Here is a 19,754-nt window from a genome sequence, read left to right as displayed (position 1 = left end):
GCACTGTCCCATGTTTGACCAAAGAAATATGGTCCAGCAATATCTGTGGAAGTTACTCCTTTGACTTTAAAAGCCATACATACAATTTTTTTATTTTTTTATATATATATATATATATATATATATATATATATATATATATATATATATATATATATATATATATATATATATATATATATACACACATATATCATCATGTAACCTGCTATACATTAACTGCACAGCACTAATTGGCAGGAAAATGTATTTTCTTATTAGAGCTGCAGACCTGGAGAAGTAATATTAGACCAACACTTATCCATAAATATGCCTCCAGTGGCAGATTACTTTCTACCATGTTAAACTACTACTTAATGAGGTTATCAAACCATGTCTTTGTTTAGGAGTTCATCTGCCCCCTAGCGACCAAAGATCAGTTAATGCAGCTTTAAATTTGCACTTCTTCTTGTGCACTTGTGTTGTTGACAGCAGCAGTGTCTCTCCTTCGAAGTGTAGTAAATGTGACCTCTGCAGGCTCTCATCAGAAGCACACTTGTGTTATTTTAGCTACACAATGCATGCGTCTCTGTGACTGTTTGTCTTCTGCACAGCAACACTTGTGTTTGTGTGACCATATAGCAAGACCCTGTGTGTGTCTGTGTGTGTTTTGTGCTTTTGGGTGTCCTCTGCAGGGTGTATTAGTGGGTGTGAGTTTCCTTTCCCTGTATCCTCCCCTGGCGCCCCTTCCCTTCCTGATGACTTGTGTGTGGTGTTTGTAGTGGAACTGGACAAGGGACCGTACGGACTGGGGATGGGACTCATAGACGGCCTGGTGAGTAGACACACACACACACACACACACACACACACACACACACACACACACACACACACACACACACACACACACACACACACACACACACACACACACACACACACACACACACAGTGAAATATCCTGATAGATAGACGGATAGATGTGTTCTTTTTGTCTTTTTATTACTATATATTATACATAACACAGTTGTGTTTAGCTTTTTTTCTGATGTCTTAACACCAAATTCTCGTAAAATACTGTGTGAGGTAACACATCAAATGATAATTATTTTTTGGATTTTCAGTGTCTTTTACATAAAACAAAATAAGGTTAAACAGAGTAAAACATGCAGATGAAAAGCAAAGACTGGCTGATGTAGTTTAAATCTGCAAGAATCTGTGTCCAAAATAATTATATTCAGTGGTGGATGAAATATTCAGATACTTAATATTACTTAAGTAAAAGTACAAATACTGCAAGGCAAAAATACTCCATAAAAGTTAAGTAAAAGTACACAAGTATTAGCAGCAGTATTAAAGTAGTAGTACTGGTTTGGTCCCTCTGACTGATATATTATTTTATATGACATGATTTGCTCTGAACTACTTCATATCCAGTTTTATATTCAGGGATATTAGATAAATCTGATCACAGGATTAATGGGACAGAAGTAGAAACTAAGTTCGGATATACAAATTTTTCTCTGATCTTTGATTTTTAGAAAGATGTTTAATCATTTCAACATACGATTAAATGAAACCATGTGAGAAGGTTAGAGGGAAAATCCCTGTTTAGTGGAGCCGGATCAATAGATCTTGTCTGTTATTTGCATGTTTTCTCACCTTACACATCTAAAATTATTAGTCCCACAGCGCGAAAATTTGCCAATCAGCAAAGATAGTGCTACATTTAAGGAATGTAGTTTAAACAATGTAGTAAAAATGTGACGGTGGGAATGAGCCCCCCCCCCCCCAAAAAAAAACAAAACAAAACAAAACAAAACAAACAAAAAAAAAAAACGTTTATCCGGGAGGAAAAAATAAACTGTAACAGAACCAGGCTCAGGGAAGGCGGATGTTTGCCTCGATCGGTTGGGGTGAGAAACCTTCCCAGTTCCAAGTTTTCACAGCCAGTAAAATCCATTACTGAGCCTTTCATTAAGTTTAGCCTCTTATAGCCCTTTAACACCACAGGCATTATCATAGGAAGAAAAAAAACTCAGATGGCGTAGACAAAAACTCAGCAACACTATTGTGAACAAATGTGGCCAATCAGCTTAATAATCAATGAAATAACAGGTGTAGGATTAATGTGTGCAGTTGATATATTAATATTTTTGCCTGATTGAGTGCAACCTTTAGGTCACCTTTTCATTGTGATGCTGTGTTTAGCTGCAATTGGGTGGAAGAAAGTGTGATGTGTGATAAAAGTATCAGAAAGAATAAAAGAAAAAGTGGTGAGACCAGCGATGGTTTAGAGACAGTGGCACTGAGGAAAAGACAGAAGGCAGAGCAGGAGGTAGCAGAGATGAAAATGTTGAGGTTCTCTTTGGGAGAGACTAGGATGGATAGGATCAGGAATGAAGACATCAGAGGGACAGTTAGATGTTTTGGAGATAGAGGCAGAGAGGCCAGACTGAGATGGTCTGGATATGTACAGAGGAGGGAGAGTGACTATGTTGGTAAAATGATGCTGAGGTTTGAACTGTCAGGCAGGAGGCCTAGAGGAAGACCAAAGAGGAGGTTTATGGATGTATTGAAAGAGAACATGAAGTTAGCTGGTGCGAGAGAAGAGGATGCAGAAGATAGGGTTAAATGGAAGCAGATGATTCACTGCGGCGACCCCTGAAGGGAAAAACCCAAAGGAAGAAAAGAAGATAAAAGGTCTAGAGTTCATTTCAAGTGTGGTATCTGGAATCTGGTGAGGTCACTTTCAGTATGAAGTCCAAAGAGCTGTCACTATAAGTGAAGCAAGACATCATTAGCCTAAAAAATCATCAACACATTTTCTGGAGCTGCCCTAAGATACATTAGAGAGAATTATGCATATGGAGAATTATAGAACTTATTTGTATGTTTCAAATGTCATTCATTTTCCCCTTTTGACATACTTTAGTAGTCTTGCAGAATTAGCCACATATTTTGAAGTGATTGTGGATTTGAATTTGGGGATAGTATCATGTCTGGCAACTTTGTTGTACTCTGTTAGTGTTGTTTTTTGTTAAAAAATAAAAACTAATAAAATCTAAGTATCAAAAAAAATTAAAAATCAGAACAAACCCATCAGAGAGATAGAAAAAACATTAGTGTGGCCAAATCAACTGCTTGGTACATTCTTAAAAAGAAAGAATAACCTGGTGAACCACTCTGGTTCCAAACCTTTCAAGTGTGGTGGACGACAGAAGAATCCTTTCCCTGATCAAGGAAAACCATCCATCCATCATCTATACACCACTTAATCCTCACTAGGGTCATGGGGGGGGCTGGAGTCTATCCCAGCTGACTCAGGTGAAGGCAGGGGACACCCTAGACAGGTCACCAGTCTGTCGCAGGGCTACATACAGAGACAAACAATCACTCTCACATTCACACCTACGGGCAATTTAGAATGATCAATTAACCTCAGCATGTTTTTGGACTGTGGGAGGAAGCCGGAGTACCCGGAGAAAACCCACGCATGCACAGGGAGAACATGCAAACTCCATGCAGAAAGATCCCGGGAAAGCCGGGACGCGAACCAGGGATCTTCTAGCTGCAAGGCAAAAGTGCTAACCACTACACCACTGTGCAGCCTCAAGGAAAACCAGTCAGGTCCAAATATATATGGAGCGGACTTCATATCCAGAGATAAATGTGATGCAAAAGCAGACGGAGTAAATGTTTTCAGGGACATGAAGTTAGTTGGTGTGAGAGAAGAGGATGCAGAGGATAGGTTTAGATGGAAGCAGGTGATTGGCTGTATAGAAGAAGAAGATGATGTGTTTAACTGCAGCTCCTAATACTTGTGCATAAACCATGAGATGTATAACAGACGCCAGTCGTTCTCCACTGCTGCAGTATGAACTGATCCACTTCCTCCATCCTGCAGCACACTCCTCTCAACGCTCCGGGTATTTACATCCGCACTCTAATCCCAGACGGGCCGGCGGCGTCTGACGGCAGGTTGCGGATCGGAGACCGAATCCTTGCTGTGAACGGGACCAGTCTGATCGGTGCAGACTATCAAAGGTATGCCCATCCCAGTGGGAGATGAATAACACCACGGAACCATACTGACACTGACAGCATAGTGAGCATTCTCCCCACAATGTTAACCGTGGCCACTGCTGTCAGGCTCTTAAGCCAATCGATTACTCTGATTGATTGGTTCAGGCCTAGACAGTGATGTCCTGTTATCTGTTGAGCTTCATGTAACTGTACTCTCCACTTCCTGCTCTGCTCTCCACACAGCGCGGTGGATCTGATTCGTCTGGGAGGAGGTCGCCTTCGTTTCCTGGTGGCCAAGTCGGACCCCGAAGTCTCAGAGAAGATCAGTGCCTCCTCCTGCTGACCACCTCCACGACCCAGCAGAGACACACAACACAACAAGAAACAACTTGACATGACAGAGGGCTGAACTACAAAGCCAGTTCAATATATCCAGACTTTCTTTGTGTAAGTCGGTTCGGCAAAACTAAAACCTCAGAGTTAACAGGTATCATGAAGGTGGTTTTCAATTTTCTTTAACTCAAACTTTCTGCTTCAAACTCTGTTCACACAAAAGGAGAAGTTTAACACGTCATGTGACTCTTCTTCCAGTAAATGAAGCCATCAGCTGCAGCTGTGTCAGTCTTTTAATAAGGAACAATGAGGAATATAAAAATGTATGACAGTAAAAAGCTGCTCATGGAAATAATGCAGGACAGGAATGCTGGTACAAAACTGTTAAATGTAGCTTAATATATGTACTTTATTCATCAGTGCAGCTGATTATTTCTGACAGCTGCACAGTTAAACTTTAAACTTCATATATTTAAACATGATATTGTATTGAAGTGCATTTAGGTCTGACACTGTCCAATAATGCATGAAATCACTTTAATTTGTGGTCAAATCAAAATTAATATTACTGATTGAATATTCTCTGTAATAAATACTAATAATCAATGTTCCAATCAGTGCTCTATCAGCTGCAGAACCAGCAGAGTAAACGGATCAAACATAAAAACATATTTATGCAATTTCTGCATCACCAACTAAATGTAGGTTTCCATGGCAACACGATGCATACAGTGTGTGATACTGTAACTACATGGCTTCATTCAGTGGTTTTAGTAACGTACAGATCAACAGGTTTACAGATTAAACATTTTCCCTCAGCTGAAAATCTGTATCGCTTATAAATAATCATCAGGAAACGCTTCGGTTAAAGGGAGACACTTCTTACAGCCGATTTAAATCCAAAACTGAACAGAACCTGGACCAGGTTTGCTCCACAGCATCAGTTACCATGGAGATCTAGCAGGTAAAAAGAGAGCGACACCTTCATGATACTGAAAACCCTGACTTTTGGCTCAACTTACCTGCAAACACACTAATGTCACTCATAGCCCTCAGATACAGATGTGCATTGATAACCAGGGAACACACACCACATGAAATATGAATGTCAAACCTACCGCCAGCACAGCACAAAGCCAAGCAATCAAATGGAGATGACACTCAGTGACTCCACTCCACAGCTGCCAGACCTGCTTCCCTCCTGCTGGCTCCTACTGGGTTTGTGTAACAGACAGAATCTGAAACCTGCTGCGACATCAAAGGCAAGGAAAGTTGCCTCATTAATCAGCATCTGAGTTGCTCGAGGTCTCACCAGCCCGTGTGCAGTGTGATATGGTTTTCAAGCACAGTAGTCTCATAAACCGAGCCTTGCAGCATGTGTGACTTTACCCGTCTGTGTTTTAGAATCATTTGTTAGTAACTCCATATGTAAATAGCATGGTGAACTAGCTACCAAACTCTCAGACGAAGGGACAGTTGGACTGAAACTGATGCACTTCGCAGGTTTAAAGGCATTTGAGCAGAGCCACAGTGGAACATTTTATAAACCCGTTTGTTAGCGACTACAGCTGTCCACTTTGCAGATGAAACTTCTGTGAATGAATGTTGACGTTTGCACTGGAGAGTGGATGGAAAAGACAAGAACTCTCCCACATCACATTTCACCTCATCGCCGGATTTTACCTCCGCTGGAAAAAAAAGAACTCTTTACACTCAAATTGGGCATGTAGCTGCTGTTGTTTATTATTTACCATCAACATCAAAACAGCAGGCTTCACTCCAGATGCACAGTCCTGGTTGTGTACAAACTGCAGTGTAAATAGTTGTAAATATTTACCTCTGTCTCACATTGTTTGGACTGTACAAAGAGAAACCGATTTGGGATCTACTCTGTGTTTTTTTGCTGAAATACATTCAGACAGTTAAATGGAGAGACATGTAGTTATGGGTTGTGTACTTTGCCCCCCTCCCCCTAAATTGTGTATTTATTTCAAGTTCTATGATTGAGAGCACAAGATGGTTTGTGCAGGAATGAATTGCAAAATATAAGGTTGCTGGAAGCTTAAATGGTTGGTTTGCCCAATTTCCAAAACCAAATGTAATTTATTTGTGCACATTGTATTAGTCTGCAGTTTCTGTCACCAAGCAAATGCACTGAAGAAAGCAGGTTCAGCTGTAAAAGTGGCTTAATTAATCTACCAGCTCCAATCAGGAAAAATGCCCAAAGATTTAGGATAATGAGAAAATTAACAAACTCTTTGATCCGTTAAGCCAGAACCAGCGAATATTTGCCATTTTCACTTAAAATGATTTATTTTTAACTGATTAATTCTTTCTGCAATTGGACCTCATTTCAGTTTCTACATTCACACATTGTTAAAAAAAAAAAAGAAAAAAAATCTGCTCCGTTTTACTCTCGACTTATGATTCGGTTCATTTACCTTCAACATTTGTGTGACCTCATGCATGTTTATTCTTCTCTGGTCATTATTTATACTGGTGATGAAGAATGATTGGTATTTAAGAATAAAGATTGTTGGATATGTGTGTTTTCTAATTAGAATATCATGAAACATAACCCTGATCTGACTCTTTTTGACAAGAGAGAAGACGAGATATTTAAGTCAGTGAGGAATTTTAATTTGTGCTACACGTTTTAACAAATCACAAAAACAGGAACATTTAAAAATACATATACTTCTCTATTTCCACAATGTTTTCGCGTTGATGACAGCTGTTTTTACACATAGCAAAATATTTTTTCTTTTATTCCAAAATAAGAAAAAAATACCTTCTAAATAGCTTTGTCATTTAGCAGATAGAGCAGCATACAATTATTCTGCATCTTTTTTTTATTACCTTTTCTAGTAATGTGCAATAACAATCACTGAAAATCTTGTGCCCGATTGCCAGCTACAAGTGAGGCCTGTGTGAGGACATTCAGAGAAGCTCAAGGCAGAGTGAGAATGGGAGAATGGGAGAATCGAGCGGTGGAGAAAGTGCTCGAGAATATCATACTAAGGCAGAGTCTGTGACAGGAATTGCCAACAGCTTGATGCCTCTGTGGAGACTGCAAAGACGGAGGGTGGAGGGAAAAAAAGGTAAATGAATTTAGGGGGAAAGCAAAAAGAGCTAAGAATAGAGAACGAAAAGTACCTTACAGAACAAAAGAAAAAGAGCAGATGAGATTTTGTGGTCGTGTGTTGGTCCCACCCTTCCCCTGATAAAACTGTAGTGTTGCTGATCGTGTACTGTTAAAGCGCTATGTTATTCTAAAACGGTAAAGCTGTCTAAAGGTTAAAATAAAATGACAAAAAAAACATGTAGAAATATTTAAGGCTTTAAGGATTATTACAATAATGCTTTTTTTCTGTGCTAATACAAACAAAACTACGCACAGGCTGTTCCATTCCTCCTTTTACCACTACTGAAACAAGAAAAGGAAAAAAATTAAAACAACAATCAGTTTGTCTACATTAGGTTAGCTCCACTTCAACCAACTCCAAATAATTGCCTCTTTTCTTTTTTGCGCCCGATCACCCACATCATCCTGAAAAACAGAGTCGAGGTGAAGCCAAAGCCTCTCTCTTTGTGCTTTAATGAGGAGAGACGTCTCACATTCTGGTCTTGGCCTAAATACTAGCATCAGTCAGCCTGTTTGATTTCTTCTGTCTCGCTTTATTCTCCAAAGATAGCTTTATGAAGAGTACAATCACATTGTGAACAGTCACCCAGGCCTCGTCTACTTGGTCGGGGTCTATGCAGCTAAGTCCTCTCCGCCTTTCTGATTACAAGTGCACAACACACCAGCTTTTATTATCACAGCTTCTTCTGAACACACACTCTGTGGCTTGAAATCAGGCAGCGACTCTGATCAGAAGTGTGGGAGAGGTGAGTTCTTTGGCCTGAAAGTGATGATTTACGGTTGTATCTGAGACCTCGTCCAACATTCCTAAGAATAGTGCTGAAACAGTTTCAATGAGCTTGGTGTCCGTACTTTCCTGCATCGTCTGTGAACAATGGAATACAAGAAAAGACTTGCCTACTTTCCTTTTAAATTCAAAAGTTTGAATCTACTTTTGACCAAAATGTGTGTTCCTGATGATTTCATTCCCCTCTGACAGACTGCGTGTACATTTTTTTTGGCTGTGTCGGCTACAGTCATATCAAATGAGTATAAAAGGCGAAACGTTAAGTGGGTGATAGAAAGAGGCCGTCCGTCGGGTACCTGGGTTCTACTGCCGAAGGTCGTGGGTTTGTGATGTCATGGCAACAATGACAGGCTGCTGGGCGGGCGCGACTGGATGCTGAGCAGACTCGGTCCCACCCTCGTCCTCCATCTTGGGCCGCTTGGCCTGAGGCTCACCGGCCGGCCCAGCTAAAGCTTCTGCACTGGGCTGTCTGCTCACCAGCACTGGAGGGGAGCTGGACGCCTGGGCAGCCAACATCTGGAGAGGACTACTCAGGCCTGGAAGGAAAATCAATCAAAGTTTCAAGGAGATTCACAGTGAAATCAAGAGAATAACGTAAAAACAATATAATAACTTAAAACAGAGACAGCAGTAAAATACAACAAGAAAGGCACTCAGAGAGCGCAGTGCTCCACCAAGGCTGCTCAGTGTTTCATTCAGACGGGTGAAATCTGTAATGAAATATGACCTTGCGATGAGCACAGGCGTGTCATGCATGTGCACGTTATGCACGGATACCAAATCGCGTGATGATACAGAAATCTTTAAATCCATGGATCCAGACTATAAGCCACATCACTGCCACAATCTAATCACTTGGTCCTTGTATCATTCCTGACCTTTCCTGAGAATTTTATCCAAATCTGTTAGTCCGTTTTTGAGCAATGTTGCACACAGATAAACGGAGACAAATGTTCACCAATTGTCATAACTCCACTGCATTCCTTGGCGGAGTAATAAACAGCAACAAAAGAACACTAAAATATATATCTAAAAGTTAGTAGATAAAAATCTAAATAAAATGTCACCATGCTGCTAGGTATTAGAAGCCATTTTAAACAGAAAGGTTTTGAGCTTTGATTTAAAAGATGTGACGGTCTGTGATGGTGCATATCAGGCCGGGAGCTTAGAACACCCAGTCACCTCAGAGCTCTTATTTGGTCCCGTAAAGTTAAAAGCTCGGATAAACATTTTCTACTCGTGTTTATATTTTTAGGACATATTTTTTGACGTATGTTTATATTTTTAGTTTTTTTTTTTACTGATGTCTGTATTTTTAGGATATATTTTATACTTATGTTTACATTTTTAAGACAGATTTTTCTACTTATGGATATATTTTTAGGTCATATATTTTTCTAATTATGTATATATTTTTTAGGACATACTCTTCTATTTAGGTTTATAATTAAAGGTCATAAACAAATAAATATAAAAATCACCAAAATGACAACACCTTCCAATGTCTCTCTGATGTAACAAAAAATAATTCCTTTTTCCTGCATGTCTCTCTTTTTTCTTTTAAATTGCCAAAAATAAATCCTTTGCTCTAATAAGATTCTGAAAAAAGCAAAGAAATTCTACAATCTTCAACGCAACCTGAAACTATTTGCAACTCAATTGTCATGTGAATGCAGGGACAGAACAGATAACAAACAAGAATGGAAACAAGAATATAAATAGTAAAACATCTATAGCATCTGCAATTATCCTTTCTATCCAAAATACCGGAAAGTGGGCAGTTGCAAATATGTTGTATGTAATGATTACAAGTAGTTTTTAGAACAGAATAGAATAGAATAGAATAGAATAGAATAGAATAGAATAGCCACTTTATTGTCAACCAGAACATACACTAATCGGTGCACATCAGACTGAAATTTCGATGCAAAAAGCTCGCCATTGGATTGATTAAAAAAAAAAAAAAACTAAACGAAAAAAAATTATTCTGAATAAAAAATAATTTCACTATATACATGTAAAAAAATTATATATATACACACACACACACACACACACACACACACACACACACACACACACACACACACACACACACACACACACACACACACACACACACACACACACACGTTAACATACACATTTATTTTACAGAGCAGATGTAGCAGCAGTACTGCACGTACATTGTAAAAAGTAGCAGCAGTTGTATTCCACAGTGACTACAGGTGCCCAGAAGGATTATTTTGAGTTCAAGAGTCTGATGGCTTGGGGATGAAACTGTTACAGAACCTGGCTGTCCTCGTTGTGATGCTGCAGAACCTCCTCCCAGAGAAGCCATAATGCTTTATGGCATTATGGCTTCATTATACTGCACAGAGGACATTTTTGAGTTTTGAGCCATGGTTGTTCTGTTTCTACAGAGGAGCAGTACTTAAAAATTAAGCCCATTCAGTTGTACAATATACACCTGGATTGCTTTTGTTTGTAAAGATGGGTGAAAAATAAATCTTCTTCATCCTGACAGGCTGGTGTACATGCCGGCTGCTGTTGCTGAAAAGAAAAAAAAAAACTTACCAGATGCATTTGTAATGCTGGTCGCCATGGCAACAGCAGCAGTGGTGTGTTTGCCATTCTGGGTGACGGGGCGGACAGGAAGTTGATGTAAACCTGGCGTCAGGTTACGTCCTTCCCCACCCTGCACCACACTGTCCACAGTCTGGATCACTCGGTCTCTGTTCAGCTGGGCTTCTGAGAGGAAACGTACGACATCCACGATTCAGTGATAATTATTAATAATCTGAGAGTCTATCAGTTATTTATTGTGTAAACTCACGTAGTGCCAAAAATAAATCAGTGAGCCATTTAAATCATCGGTACGCAAACTATTAGGTACATACAGGCCATAATATAACCAACTACACAGAGTCAACAAGACACCATATCGCATGGACAGAAAAAACGTAACATGAACAGTGAACCAGATCTCCACACCAGCCACCAACATGTGGGAGCTGACTTTTTCATTTGTACAGTAGAATATGACGAGCCCACAACAGCTACACACATGTAGCACAAGCATGGTTAAGCAGACAAACTTGTACATGTATCCTGTTAAAATGGATTGCATCATACTAAAAAAGCAGTTCTAAAATAGCTTCCAATAGCTGTACCTCTCAAATCACTGTTGCCCTCTACTCCTCCACCAGTGGGGGTGCTGTATCCATTTGGAGTGGTGCTAGTGACCACCCTCACCATGGTGACAGAGGACTGAGGGGGGGTTTGGAGCACATGGATGGGCTGGACTTGGCTGCTGCCACCTGGAACTAAAGCAAGGGCTTTCCCCGGGCCGGAGGGTAGGACTGTCGGGTGAGAGGGAGCAGCCATGACAACCGGCTGAGCGCTAACTGGGGAGCCTGCGCAGAAAAACACCCCAACAATTACACCTCTTTCAGTGTGCGTCTTACAAACTGATGTGCACGCACACTCACCTGGGGCGCTCTGAGAATACCTGTACTCAGGTACAGATGCCAGTTTGCTAGCCAGCTGCTCGTGGTGGTCGTGGGGGATCGGAGAGCCTTCTCTGCTCAGACATTCAGGGGTCTGCAGCCCGCTGGATGGAGGAGAAAGAAGTCCCTGGTGGGTCGGGGATGCAGGGGCGCTCCTGAATAACAAGGAAATGACTGATTGAACAACTGACCATCAGAATTCTACAAATGATTGGAGTTCCTCAGTGTCAGTACAATGGGGGTATTATTGTAGCAAAACTATCTGTAAATGTGTATGGAGAGTTGTGTGTTCATAGTGAGGAATCTGCAAATGTCTTTTCAAAATTTGTGTGCCTGTAATAAGATCTTCAAAAGTGTAAAAAAAAAAAAAAAAAAACTAATAATAATAATTTGTCTTCAAATTTGTACACATAAGTCAAAGTCAGTTTTATTGTCAGTTCTTTCATATGTTATGACATACCAAGGATCGAAATGACCTTACTCTCTCTTTGTGCAACAGTAGACATTAAATAAACACTTACAAGGTTCTGAGATTTAAAAAAAAAAAGACAATATGAATTTCGAAATATAATATAAAAAAATCTAATATTTAGAAAGGCAAAAATTAAGTGAGTAAGATTTTAAAAGATTTGTAAATGCATACAAAGTAGGACTGGAACTTTAACACATTAATTTCAATTAATTAATTACAGAATAAATAACGCATTTAATTGCACCTTTCTCAGTTCCCTAATTTCTGGCACACCGGTAACACTGATGCACATACTGGTTTGCTTGCCAGCCATGAAGAAGACGCACTGAGTATTAATTTCCATTGTTATGCTGATGATACTCAGTTGTATTTATCTATTAAGCCAGATGAAACTGATCAGCTAGCCAGACTAACCAGAATAACTCTCTGAAAAACCTACAGTTGATCCAAAATGCTGCAGCCAGAGTACTGATGGGAGTTAGCAAGAGAGATCATATTTCTCCTATATTGGTTTCTCTTCATTGGCTTCCTGTTAAATCTAGAACAGAATTCAAAATCCTTCTTCTGACATATAAAGCTCTGAACAACCAATCTCCATCATATCTTAAAGACCTGATAGTACCATATTATCCTAGCAGAACTCTTCGCTCTCAGACTGCAGGCTTACTTGTTGTTCCTAGAATCTCTAAAAGTAGAATGGGAGGCAGAGCCTTCAGTTATCAGGCACCTCTCCTGTGGAACCAGCTCCCAGTTTGGGTTCGGGAGGCGGACACCCTCTCTATTTTTAAGACCAGGCTTAAAACCTTCCTTTTTGACAAAGCTTATAGTTAGGACTGACTCAGGTCACCCCGAGGGGGTTAGTTGGAGTCCACATGTCTTCGATGTCCCTTTAGTTTGCTCCTAGTTATGCTGCTATAGGCCTAGGCTGCTGGGGAACCTCTCTGGATGCACTGAGCCCTTCTCTAACTACCTATGTATTTACTATATATACCATTATTGCATTACATTCACTCTGTTTCTCCCTGTGTCCTTTCTCCGAGTGTCCCTGACCCCAGAGCTGGATGCTTCAGATCTGTGATTGTTCTCCCACCAACTGGCCTAATCTCCATCTGTGGGATGCTGCTGCTGACCTTCCTCCAGTCCACTGCTTCCAGCTGCCAATTTCCACCAATCTACTCTGCATCACCCTTACTATACTTGATATGCTCATCTACACACTGTTTGAATCTTACTCACCAGCTATACATGTAATATATTCAATGCCAGAGCCGTACACTATAACAGTAAACTTATGAATCAGTTTCAGTGTAAGCTTGTATTTTGGTGTATCATCTATCTTGTTATGCATGTATCTAAACGTGTTTTATATGTTCCTTATTCCCCATCCCCCTCTTTTCCAGTCCCTCTCCCACCCTCCACCACCTCTTCTGTCCCTCTCAACCCACTGGCCAGTGACAGATGGGTCCCCCGATATAAAAGAGCCGGGTTCTGCTCAAGGCTTCTTCCTGTTAAAAGGGAGTTTTTTTTCTTGACACCTTAGGGCTGCTCTGGGTGTTCAGGCAGGTTCTGTAAAGTGTCTTGAGACAATTTGAATTGTAATTGGCGCTATACAAATAAAACTGAATTAAACTGAACTGAGTGTGTCAGTCAAGTGAAACTCACAATTGGTTGTCTTTACAGATGTCTGTAATTACGTTTTCAATTGTGTAAAAAAAAGTGCTAATCTGTATTAAAATTTGTAAACGTAATAAGATTTGTCGATGCGTAGAAAGATCTGTAAAGACAGCCAATGTGACGTCCGCTTGACTTGTAACTGGTGATTTGTCTTTATTTCCTGCACTTGTAGCCAAATACTTCAACATTTCATCTACTAATATCTTTGTACGCATTTACAGATCTTTGACCACATTGATAAATCTTACTACTAGTGCAGTCAAAAGATTAAAATTTTTAATCAGATTAACCACAGGGTTGCTGTGAATTAATTTCAATTATCATGATTAAATATCATTCATTTTTAATCTACATTAATCGTGTTTCATTTCGCACTTAATGTTTATTAAACACCTGTGCTTCGGTGAAAAGAAAACTCTTTCCTGCAGAGTGTGCATATTACTGTATGTCGGTCAACTGTTCTGTCTTGGGGCTTTTTTTTTTAATTCAAATTTCTCATCGAGAGGGACAACATGCTGTTTAGCGCAGAAGTATTCAACTAAAATTCAAAGAGGTCCAACCAGAGAAAATGTATTAAAGCAAAGGTCCAGAAAATCATAATGTCTAACTTGAATTAGTGTGATATATGTTGATTTAACCTTGTAGTTTTATTAGTGTCTGCATGTAATCAATAACTGACCGTCAATAAACTCAGTACGGTTCAAAAACATTTTGACAACATTTATCAATAAATAACTTTTGATATAACTGCACATCTTAAAATAAAGTGCAGAACTTGAAAAAATAATGACTGAACAACCTGAACCAACTTATGTACATCTTTAACAATACCTAAATCTCAATAAATTGAAATAATTGAAGACTTCTACATTTTTTTCTGTCTTCTATCACTCCCCTTATATCCCTGCTGCTTAATGGGAGACCTGAGCTGCAGCTTGCCCTGCCAGTATTTTGAACTGTGTTCTGAATGGTGTCATTGGTGCCATTATCAAACACATTTGGAGCTCACTGATGAATCTGCAACAATATTTAGTTTGGATTATTTTCATAGTTGACAAGCTGGCTCGCAGCTGTATGTTGAACCAAACATGGTCAACATGTGCAGGGCTACTTTCCTCTTGGTGTCGATTTGTTTATTTTTCTTTTTGTTTGTCCCTCCGTTTTCTGAACTCAGCTGTGATGTTTAGTGGCTGCAATGCAGAGTCCAATTCATTGGCCTAGTAGCGTCACATGGGATGGCAGACTCGTACGTAGCTCGTCTATGCATTTCCTGAGCTGAGAAAGTAATGCCGTAAACACTGAGATGTAGCAGCATCACTGCAGATGTCGCTTTTGAGCTGGTGAAGGCTCACCGGCTCAAAAGCGACTCGTCAAATTTAAAATACCCAAAATGAATTGCCAGAGGCGTTTCAGGGATTTTGAGTCATTCTGTGCTGCAGATGCGTTAATTGCGTTAAAATTTTTAATCTGATTAATCATGGTGATGGATTAATCCAGGTTAACGCATAAGCACATTATTTTTTTATACCCATTTGAAAACCATAATTTGTTTTTTTTTTTAAGTTTCTTTTTTTCTGCCTTTTGTTGGCTTCATTAGACAAGTTAGTAGAGGGGCAAATATGACAGTAGATAGAAGAATGGGAGGAGGATCTGCAGCAAAGGGCCGTGAGCTAGAATCGAACCCAGGCCACTGCGTCAGGCACTGTAGCCCCTGTTTATGGGCCGCCTGAGTTATCTGGGCGCCCCTAGACACAAATTTCTGGTTCCGGTTTGCAATGACAAATCACAGATTGAGATACAGACACACAACTCTCCATACACATTTACTAATAGTTCTGCTGTAGTAATATCCCCACACAGCATCCTCTGCTGAATCAGGCAACCTCGCAATCATCAGACTTACTTTGTTCTGTCCAATCAAAATGATAGCCGGGAGTAGAAGCAGAGAGAAGGGAAAAGGGTTAACTCCAGTCACTGTGTGTGTTTGCTCAGCTGAAGGTCACAGGGCAGCAGCTGAACAGCCTACCTTGAAGACAGAGGTCCAAATGGCGTCCTAAAGCAAGCGACCCCTCTTTGCCGTCGTTTCCTGAAGGCCTGCTCCACCAGCTTGGTCTCTGAGGCGGAATCCACGCGCCAAAAACTCCCCTTCCCAGGCTCATCCTGAGAGCGGGCCACTTTCAGGAAGTAGCGGTTCAGAGACAGATTGTGTCTGATGGAGTTCTAGAGGGAGGAAAAACAGATCATTTAGTCAATGGACACAGAAACATCACAAAAACTGAATGTAATGAGCAGTGACCAGACTTGGGTTAGGGATAGAAACAATTCCTTGAGTTATTCAGGTAATTCAATCACTAAAATTCCTCGAGGTAAAATTCTCTGAATCAAGGCTTCATTTATTCAACTACATACTAGATCCCAGGTCACTAACTGGTCCGGACCCAGACTTCATCCTATACAGACCCGGACCTATAATCAGTAAATTATAAGGGGATTTCAAATTTTGGATTTTAATCGGTGCAGCTTTTCTAGTGTTTACGGCCTTTAGCAGATCAGAGGCTGAACTACAAAGCCAGTTTAACATAGTCAGACTTTCTTTGTGTGAGTCGACTCAACAAAAAACTAAAATGTCAGTCAGAGTTAACAGGTATGAAGGTGGTTTTCAGCTTTGTTTATTAACTGAGACTTTCTGCTTCAAACTTGTCATACCATCAAGCGAGTTTAACACAGCATTTGACTAATTTTCTGCACAAATTGAAACAATCGTGTTCAGCTGCTTCAGTCAGCAGTTTGTTTTAATGGAGAACAATGAAGAACAAAAAAATTTATGACAGTAAAAAGCTGCAAATGTAAATGATGTAAAACAGGGATGCTGGTAGAAAGCAGTTAAACGTGCATTAATATATTTATTTGACTGATCAATGCAGCTGATTATTCCACCAGGACAGTTATTTCTGTTGCACAGCACATTCACGTCCACCTTTGATGCTGTAACGCGCATACCAAGCGCGGATTAATCGCCAGAATAATCGATAGAATACTCGCTTACTAAAATAAGTGATAGCTGCAGCCCTACAACAATTACTAAATTATTTCACTCGGATGTTATTTGGTAGAAACACAAACAAATAATATGTACAATACAAAGTAATATATGTATAATGCATATGCATACTATATACGCACACTATATCCATACGGTGTGTGTACGTACATAAACATAGACCATTATTTTCCAAAAACCACAATTGCAGATTTATGATCCAGTGTTACCTTTTGTTTTTAACTTTAGTTGGGCACATGTGCACTACTGAATGTATAGTAATACTTCTGTTATGGATGTGGGACAATGTTTCTGCCGTTATATAGTGGATGTATAGTAAAAGCAATAAGAGTTTAACAGGTCAAAGATAAGCACAGTATATTTGTGCAAGGAAATATAGTCTACATTGTGAGGTTGTGTTTTCAGTGTGTTTCTATGTGTTGTATTTTATTGTTGCAGCCTGTCAAAGAATTTCTGTCACCATTTGGGACAAAGTCCGTCCATCCATCCATCCATCCATCCATCCATCCATCCATCCATCCATCCATCCATCCATCCATCCATCCATCCATCCCCTTAAACTGCCTTTTTGGTTGTTGAATGACAGAAAGCAAAGGGAGGATTGCTATGGAATATGACTTGTTTTAATCATTAGATTTTTTTTTAAACTTCATGTTTTGTATTATGTTAAAACTATCAATAGTAACATTAATAAACAACTTAAATTGAAGGAAAATCTCTTTAGTATGTTGTGTGTCCTTCAACACAGCACCATCTTATTAGCTTTCAGTCAACATGTTTTATTTTTACTCCGCCAAGGAGGCAGAGCCTCAGCGGAGTTACATGACAATCTGAAATAGTTTGTCTGTTAACAACATTACTCAAAAACGGATTTGGATGAAATTTTCAGGGAAAGTCAATAATGGCACAAGGATCAAGTGATTAGATTTTTCCAGTGATGCGGCGTATAGTCTGAATCCACAAATTTTTTAAAGATTTCAGCCATTGGAAATGATACAACGGCTGAGCAGCCTTGGTGGAGTACTGCACTCCCTGAGTGCTTTTCTAGCTCCTAATTTGCCTCCTCGATTTGAGTAATTATTAGTCCCTTACAGAAACTAATAACACCCAACCGCCTTCCTCATCATGGTTTCCAGGTATAAGATCTCATTTCACAGCACAATGATTACTGGAGGAAAAAAAAAATCTGGAACTTTCTTGCTAGTTTGAGGATTTATTTATTTTTTTAAATGCTCCAAAAAACTTCTACCTTAACCACAGAACCTTGCAAGATCCCACAACTCTACTCCAAATATTCTTTGAAAATTGGCCCTCTGTGTTAGATTTGCTAACTTCACTGATTCTTTTAAAGCAGGGGTGTCAAACTCATTGTAGTTCATGGCCACATTCAGGACCAGTAACATCAGAGCATAATAACCTATAAATAACCACAAATCCAAATGTTTCCCTTTGCTTCCGTGCCAAAAAGTACATTCTGAAAATGCTCACATTTACAAAACATTATGAACAACCTGAAATTTCTTCAGAAAAATAAGTACAATTTCAACAGTATGATGTCTCAGTTTATTATTTACACAATACAATTTACAGATCACAGAGTATCCTAGTATTTTAATTTATGATCAAAACAACTTGCCAAGATCTGGAAATTCTTTTAAATTTACATTCATCTCCACATCTGTGTAGTAATCCTGACCTGTACAGGAGGAAGGTTAGTTGTCCCCCTTCCTTGTAAATGTATAAAATTTATACGTAAAAAATATCTAAAAGTTGTCAGTACAATAGACAAATTTAAAATAGCAGTTACTTCTTGTGAAAAATTCTAGTTAATGTCATCTAATTTTTTTGCAAAGTCATCTTGTGGGCCTACCAGGCCGGTTTTGGCTGGCGGGCCATATGTTTGACACCCCTGTTGTAAAGCCTCACCAACTGCTTATTTTTCACAAGATCTGGCAGATTTTTTGTCACTGAGTTTCCCAGAAACCTCAAGAAAAAGTTGTAATCATGTCCATACCTCTTGTTTTGTTTTTTTTTTTTTTTAACTTTTTTACAGAAATTAAAATAACAAAACTCTAAAATTTATCATCAAAAGATTTTTTTTATTTTTTAAATTTAAATCTCCACCTAATACTCACTCAGTTCCAATGAAATTTGTGTTGTGGGAAGAAATAACCTAGTTTTGTTATTTCTAAATGTCATTTGGTGCTACATTAAAAACTGACTGCCACAGGTCTTCTTAAAGTTACTGTCGGAGCTGGAAAACCCACTTTTTTAGGACATTTTGACTGTGTTTTTTTTTTATAGGAAGAATTGTGTCAATTTCTTTGAATTCTTTTTGAAGGGGAAGTCTTTATATCCATTGAAACCAAGTAGTTAACTAGTTTTCAGAGGCTTTAACATCACATTTGGTGGCTTTAATTGTCCGGTAAATATTTGTATTATGTTGATTTCAAGGTTTTATATGTCAGTATGGTACATGTTGACCTATTTTGTCTCTGCAGATGATGACAAATTCTCAATATTGTGTAATGTAAATGGCCTTTATTGTATCTTCTGTGATAGATTCAGTGTTTGTATGAGTTCATAATTCATATTTTGAAAGTAAAATAAGACTCAGAAATAAAAAGGAGGCAATGCTTTGCATATGAGTAAATGTAATGGAGCGGTTTCACAAAACCCTTGAAAATTTTGCAGAATTCTCTTGATCTCTCATGTGTTTAATCGAAGGACCAATGCATGTGTTCTAAATATTTCTACGGCTGCAC

The 19,754-nt window shown here is 39.2% G+C and overlaps 2 protein-coding genes across 5 annotated transcripts in view; one reads left to right on the top strand and one right to left on the bottom strand.

The window, feature by feature from the left end:
- Positions 1–6,884, top strand: part of radil (Ras association and DIL domains) — a 48,978-nt gene extending 42,094 nt beyond the window's left edge. For 3 of the 4 annotated variants that reach the window (XM_055010084.1, XM_055010085.1, XM_055010087.1), the window contains 3 exons: positions 675–814; positions 3,890–4,029; positions 4,252–6,884. In XM_055010084.1, the coding sequence (XP_054866059.1) occupies positions 675–814; positions 3,890–4,029; positions 4,252–4,351 (380 nt within the window). In that variant the 3' untranslated portion in view covers positions 4,352–6,884. The remainder of the gene's footprint in view (positions 1–674; positions 815–3,889; positions 4,030–4,251) is intronic. The other variant, XM_055010086.1, reaches the window with a different exon arrangement.
- Positions 6,885–6,959: 75 nt separating this feature from the next.
- foxk1 (forkhead box K1) overlaps positions 6,960–19,754 on the bottom strand; it is a 28,797-nt gene continuing 16,002 nt past the window's right edge. Inside the window, exons 5-9 of the mRNA XM_023267737.3 lie at positions 15,955–16,148; positions 11,765–11,937; positions 11,447–11,689; positions 10,851–11,024; positions 6,960–8,809 (exon numbers count right to left, since the gene is read on the bottom strand). Of these exons, the coding sequence (XP_023123505.2) occupies positions 8,577–8,809; positions 10,851–11,024; positions 11,447–11,689; positions 11,765–11,937; positions 15,955–16,148 (1,017 nt within the window). The 3' untranslated portion in view covers positions 6,960–8,576. The remainder of the gene's footprint in view (positions 8,810–10,850; positions 11,025–11,446; positions 11,690–11,764; positions 11,938–15,954; positions 16,149–19,754) is intronic.

This window comes from Amphiprion ocellaris, chromosome 4, assembly GCF_022539595.1.
Source record: "Amphiprion ocellaris isolate individual 3 ecotype Okinawa chromosome 4, ASM2253959v1, whole genome shotgun sequence".
In the NCBI taxonomy this organism is placed as follows: domain Eukaryota; kingdom Metazoa; phylum Chordata; class Actinopteri; family Pomacentridae; genus Amphiprion; species Amphiprion ocellaris.
This window is presented reverse-complemented; position numbering and strand designations above follow the sequence as displayed.